This window comes from Dysidea avara, chromosome 6 (assembly GCF_963678975.1).
Source record: "Dysidea avara chromosome 6, odDysAvar1.4, whole genome shotgun sequence".
Taxonomy (NCBI): domain Eukaryota; kingdom Metazoa; phylum Porifera; class Demospongiae; order Dictyoceratida; family Dysideidae; genus Dysidea; species Dysidea avara.
Genome location: NC_089277.1, coordinates 16,087,981 through 16,094,280, shown reverse-complemented (window position 1 = coordinate 16,094,280; position 6,300 = coordinate 16,087,981). Strand labels below are relative to the sequence as shown.

The 6,300-nt window shown below is 38.9% G+C and overlaps 2 protein-coding genes across 2 annotated transcripts in view; one reads left to right on the top strand and one right to left on the bottom strand.

Annotated features, from left to right (window-relative positions):
- Window positions 1-1,328, bottom strand: part of LOC136259294 (ATP-dependent RNA helicase DDX18-like) — a 91,971-nt gene extending 90,643 nt beyond the window's left edge. Inside the window, exons 1-2 of the mRNA XM_066052783.1 lie at window positions 1,174-1,328; window positions 155-235 (exon numbers count right to left, since the gene is read on the bottom strand). Coding sequence (XP_065908855.1) covers window positions 155-235; window positions 1,174-1,267 — 175 coding nt within the window. The 5' untranslated portion in view covers window positions 1,268-1,328. The remainder of the gene's footprint in view (window positions 1-154; window positions 236-1,173) is intronic.
- On the top strand, window positions 1,313-4,612 carry LOC136258820 (uncharacterized). Its single transcript, XM_066052168.1, has 2 exons — window positions 1,313-2,383; window positions 3,487-4,612. Exons 1-2 carry the CDS (start codon window positions 1,364-1,366, stop codon window positions 4,477-4,479), a joined length of 2,013 nt encoding a protein of 670 aa, XP_065908240.1. The 5' UTR covers window positions 1,313-1,363; the 3' UTR covers window positions 4,480-4,612.
- Window positions 4,613-6,300: the final 1,688 nt, after the last annotated feature.

The window sequence follows — 6,300 nt, the reverse complement described above, 5'->3', positions numbered from 1 at the left end:
CCTCTAGACAGCTAAAAAGTCATAAAATGAAGTTTGAGGAAAATGCAAACAAGTTGGGTTTTTGTTCAGCGGGTCACATTTTCTAAAATTACTTCCTCAGTTCTACTGACAGTAAGCTAGGGGAGACATGAACTCTCAAAACACACTTACATACCAGTTTGTACGTCTTCACAAACAATTGTTGATTCTGGTGGTTCAGCTGCTTCTAACATTTCTGGTTCACTGTGTTTCTTTTCTGTAACAAACAAACACAAAATAGTAAAGAAGGATACAGTGTTATGGAAGAAGAGTTACACATTATCAGTACAGGGAACTTTAATACTTTATATAAAAAGTGTAATGTGAGCAAATTTACCTTACTCCTCTGGTCTTATATCCACATGCATGGCTGTATCTTAAAATCATTAAGTTTAATATGTGGTTTACGGAAAATTAGTAACCGTTTTATTTGCAGGTGAGTAGCTACATCCAAGCCTACAGGTAGGGACAATCATTGCTGGTGACTGTGCAACGAGCCAGCATCTACCGGCACTAATGCTCAGTGTCATGTAATCACATTCTGAATTTTCAGACAAAAGCCAATATGCACTGCCACCTGCCAACCAAATATGGCAGGAGGAGCCCACCATACTACAGGTGAGCTCGAGAATCATCTATTTTATTCAAACCTTTTCAATGTTGGATATGAAGTATGTATAACGAGTTGTATGCAAGTACAAGAGTGAAAAGACAAAAGAGAAGTCAATACTAGGGTTGGAACTGTCACAATCAGTTCATCATTGTTTGGCTTCTGTATTACTCATAAACTGTACAAACAGCAGTGTAGCAGCTAGCTAGGTACATGTATGCATTTTAAAAGTTTTTGAAAGCAAATGTGTAATAAGAGTCTGGCTCACATTTCTACTAAACAGTTTGTATGGGGACAGTACTAGTTAGACCTTGTGCCCAATGCATTTCTTCAATACCAAACCTTGTTTAATTATGTGTGCATTCAGTTTATGCTTCTAAATGTGCAATACTCACAAAATTGATTCTACTGATTTGTGGGAACAAACAATGCATTACTAGTGTCTATATTTTAATTGGGAAAAAAACTGGGTGAATAAACCAACAATGGCTGAATGGTGTAATAATTAAGGCGCCTCCCTCGGATTCTGCAGGTAATACACTTACTTCCTTTGTGGCGGAGTGAATCATTGGAATCCACCTCTTTTACAGATTGTCTCGATCTCTTAAGATCTCTTCTCTTTGAGTGTACTGCATCCATCCCAAAATGTTGTCAATTATGGGCGCTATTTGGAGTAATTCATGACACTTGTACACGTGCGGGTAAGCCACGCCCATATTTTGTCTTACAAGAGAAATGGCCTCCTGTGATGATTTTAAAGGTCTAGGTCTGAAGGGAGTTATTAGACTACGAAATCGTCAGGAACTGGGACGAGGGGCTTATGGGAAAGTTTACGCGGTCAAATATTGTGGAACGATATGTGCCGCCAAAGAAATCCACTCCATTCTGGTCGAAGAGGTGGGAGACGTGGAAATGAGTGGAACAGTGGAATCGTTTATGAGGGAGTGTCGTCAATGCAGTACATTACGTCATCCAAACGTCATACAGTTCCTAGGTGTTTATTATCCCTCTGAGGGGGTGGGCGGTGTACTGCAGGGAAGGATGCGGCTACCAGTAATGGTTATGGAGATGATGGTGGATAACTTGACCTCACTGGTGGACAAACATGAAAAGATTCCTGTCCATATAAAATTTTCAATTGTCCATGATGTCTCCCTTGGACTGTGCTACCTTCACAATCACGACCCTCTCATCATCCATCGAGATCTCTCCCCCAATAATGTCTTATTGACGGCACATCATGTAGCAAAGATCAGTGATCTTGGAGTGGCCAAGGTGATAAAGGCTGATAGTGGAAAGATAATGACTAAAGCTCCAGGAACTGTTGACTTCATGCCACCTGAAACACTAACAAAAAGACCAGAGTATGGCCCTCCCATGGATGTGTTTTCTTTTGCTGGAATAGTCCTTCACACATTTACACAACAGTGGCCTACCCCATCTGACAACACTGTGTTTGACTCCAAGATCAGAAGAAAGGTAGCTTTGTTGGAAGTTGAACGTCGTCGGCAGTACCTGGACAAAATGAGAGGAGAGGCTGAAGTATTGAAGCCACTGGTGGAGGAGTGTCTGGATGATGATCCTGCTATGAGGCCAACCATAACAGCTGTCTGTGAGAAGATCCAAGTGAGCAAGGAGGATGTTTACATGAAGGAGTCCCCACAAGATGTTATCACTCTACACCAACAAGTGGAGCAGCAGAAATTTGAAATCAACCACCTGAAATATAGAATTGATCAGCTGAACCAACAGCTGGTGAGTGTTATTTGTTTTATTATCATTACCATATATGGTATTAACACTGTCATTTACCAATATCAACTGATCATGGTATAATACAGTGTAATATGGTCACCTGTCTAACTCACTACAACCAGCTATGTGTCATGAAGCCACCGCACTTCAAATGCAAATTTCAGGGTACATATCTCATAAACCCTGGTACATTTAAGTTAAACCATGGCCTTGATATCTGGTGAGGTAACGTTGGTTTGTTTTTATAAGAATCCTGGCAGCATTCAATTGTGGGAGTTTATTATTGCTCACGTGATGAAAACCATGAACATCCTGCAGCACTCAGATGGAGGCGATTCGACTCCTTTACCACCCTGTGAGTTGACAAACAGAAGTTCAAGGTGAGAACTAGTGTCATGAGTACTTTACAAGCGCTTCACTGCATGTTTGATTGCGTACGTACCACGCCCACTTTTCGTATATCACGAGGTAACCACTCTACAGCAAAGCTTACCCTTCTGGATGTTTAGAAAACTGTGTAAACAGTGTTTAAGTGATGTAGCAACTTTGAAACACTTGTAAAATCGCTAAATTGAGTGTTTCCATGATATCCGTAGGATTTGCCCGTTTATGTTAACAAACGTAGTAAAAACATTAGTTGTTGCTGTTCCATAATCAAATTTCACAAGTTGGTCTATATAATGAATTCAGTGGTCGGTCTCATATTGGTTTGGGTGATCAATTACCCGCAGGCTCTTAGCCTGCCATTGGCATGGTACATCTCAGTTGTATCACGTGCCCTTGTGATTTGCCTGATATGTACACCCACGTTCTCAGGTCTGACAGCCCTTGAACTTGGGTGTACATATCAGGCAAATCAGTCGGGTACATGATAATAACCGATCAGCCAACTTAAAATTTCTAAACATTTTGCTTATGACCTGCCACCTATTGAGGTAAAATTTTTGTTGATTAGATTACTGACATCAAAAAGTGTCACCAAAGAATGGTAACAACTTGTAGTTCCAGTTTATAATAGATTTTTGTATCCATTACCAGCTATATGTGTAAGTGATAGATATTGTACGTTATTTAGCTACTTACAAATATTATTATCCACTCAGGAGGCACCTCCATTAATGCCAGCACTTACCAGTGGCAGGTACCACATAAAATGGACTCAGCTGGCCAATCTTCCTGCTCAAATGTGTCGTGCATATGTCACAGTACAAGACAAGAAGGTCTATGTTGCTGGTGGGTTTAGTCCAGTTGATGATGCTAAACATCAAGTATATGTCTATGATATCAACACTGACCATTGGGATGAGTTACCTCCCTCAGGTCACTTTTATGGTGTTCCTCACATCATCGGTGGAAAGTTAGCTATTATTGGTGGAATGCTGTCTGCTACTAAGAAGAGAACTAATAAAGTTTCTACATTTGATGAAATTAGTCAAACTTGGAAATCTCATTATCCTGATCTTCTTTCAGTTAGGTGCCAACCAGGGGTGGTTACTCACCTGGAACACACTATTGTTGCTGGGGGAGAAAAGTATGTTAACTGCAACGTAGTAGTACAAGATGATGTTGAAGTCCTCAACTGGATGGAGAAGTCTCGTTGGCAGAAAGTGTCCATTAATCTTCCTGTGCCGATGCGTGCCTTCACACCCATTATTACTGATGATCATTTACTCATAGTGGATTACACTGCTGCTAACTTGAAAAGTGACAAAACTGCCTACAAGATTCTTGTTGATGATATCATAAGATCAGGTGATCAAAAACAAACCAGTGACATACCCACCAAATGGATTACAATGACTGAAGCCACTCACTACAAAACAGCCCTAGTCCCCAGCTCATCCCCACCAATGGTAGTTGGTGGACAGGATCAAAGTGGTACAAAAACATCCAATATTAAGATGTATGATGACTCTAGCAAATCATGGAAGAACATTTCATCATTATCATCAGCTAGATCTGAAGTAGCTATAGCAGCAGTCAACAACAATGCCATTATAGTCATTGGAGGAACTACTAAAGGAGGGAGTGTGGATAATGCTCTATCATCCCATCTTACTGCAGTGGAACTGGGACAAGCTCAACTAATACACTAACTAGTAAAGTTGTTACTATACTTTATATTATACATACACCACTAATACTAATAATAAGCATACACTGAATATTTGTTGGTATAAAAATTTATTACTATATCACACTTATTAAAAGTTTAAATATAATAGTTGTACAAGAAGTATGGATCAAGTCACCACTGGGTCTACGTACGTACTGGGTCTGGTCTACCTACAGAGTTGGTTATAATTCAAGTTCTTATTCAATGTATTAACAGGCTTTACCATCTCACCATGGCATCATCCCTAGTGGGATAACACTTACAGGTTTATATACACAAATGACACTACCATACATTCATGCTGTATAGTATAATTTGGAACAGAAAAGTAATTTTGTAGGCTTGAAACTTACTTTGCTACATGCTTAATGCATGTTCCTGACATGTAGATATGTATTATAGTGCACACAATAGTTGCTAACAGGTGACTAGAAATTCATTTACAACAGAACAAAGTAATGTTATAGTTTAATATGTATTCAACCAAAAGCATTTAAAAGTAGGGCTACCAAAAAAGTCACCATTTAAGAAAGGTCCCATTTAACAACTGGGTAAACCAGAGCAATGTGAGTAACCTTTCTTGCTCAAGGAAACAGCAACAGCAACTGAGCATCAACCCTGGCTGGAACCTTACAATTACCAAACTTTGATTGTGCCTACTTAAAATTCATGCATTTGATAGTGACAGACCGTTAGCAGCTATATAGACGTTTTTTTGTGATTCTAAATGTCTGTAGGCCATGCTTACATGAATGAATAGCAAAGTATATAAGTCCCTTCCAAGCATTGGTGACACAAAGACACTAACAGCTGTTACTTCAAGCCACTAAATGGATATAACCACTAATGAAATAACGTTAACGTGCTGTGGTGGATGCCCAGTATGGAAATTCATAGTGTAGATTACTAAGCTACACTTCACTGCCTGCTTTGAAGAGCAATGTGTTTCACATATTGCTGTGAAAAAATTGTGAACACTTGACACTTTAAACACATAAAGCTGCAGCTACCACCATGCAGGATCAGGTAACATAGTTAAGCAGGACACATGTACATAGATGGATTGCATTCCATCTTACGAGCCTCTGAGATTAGACTCTTACCTTGCTGACATGATAGAATTTTGTTCACACATTGCTGCTAAGAGGTGACCAGAAACTCATTTACAACAGAACAAAGAAATGGGCAGGTAGCTATAGTTTATGTATTTAACCAAAAGGTCTACGAAAACATTTGAATATAGTTATGTGTAATTCTTCAACTCTATGAATATGACCAATTAGCTACCACCACTCTTCTCACTCATGCAGTTTCTTAGCAAATAGCTAATTTTAGGAGAACCTTATTCCTCATGCAAGTCCTTGCAATTGCACATTACTAGCTACTAGTTACATGTGAATGATGATCACATCTAGTTGGTCTCATAATGTTATTAAGGCATACAGGTCTCCAAATCTGTATAGTAAATCTGTGAACTAAAAAAAATTAATGTGATACTAGCTATAGACCACCATATGAGAGTGCTGTAATCCAAACATTTTGTTTTCTTACTACATCATAATTCTTGCAAGGATAGAAGCCATTTAACTGTAAACCAACATTGCAATTAACAAACCATCTAAGTGTCATTAGTGTTTTTTTCCTGCAATAAAGTTCTACCAATAACCTCTTGTACCAAGAGTCCATACTATAAGACCTCTTTATTATGAACTATTGATAGTACACATATACAATCAAACATCAGTAATTTATTGTTATACATTCCATACACTTGTCAGAAGGCAGTGACACAAAGACTAAC

Coding starts and splice junctions, on each gene's coding strand:
- LOC136258820 (XM_066052168.1), top strand. CDS start 1,364: ATGGCCTCCTGTGATGATTTTAAAGGTCTAGGTCTGAAGGGAGTTATT. Junction 2,384..3,486: donor ATCAGCTGAACCAACAGCTG/GTGAGTGTTATT, acceptor TTATCCACTCAG/GAGGCACCTCCATTAATGCC.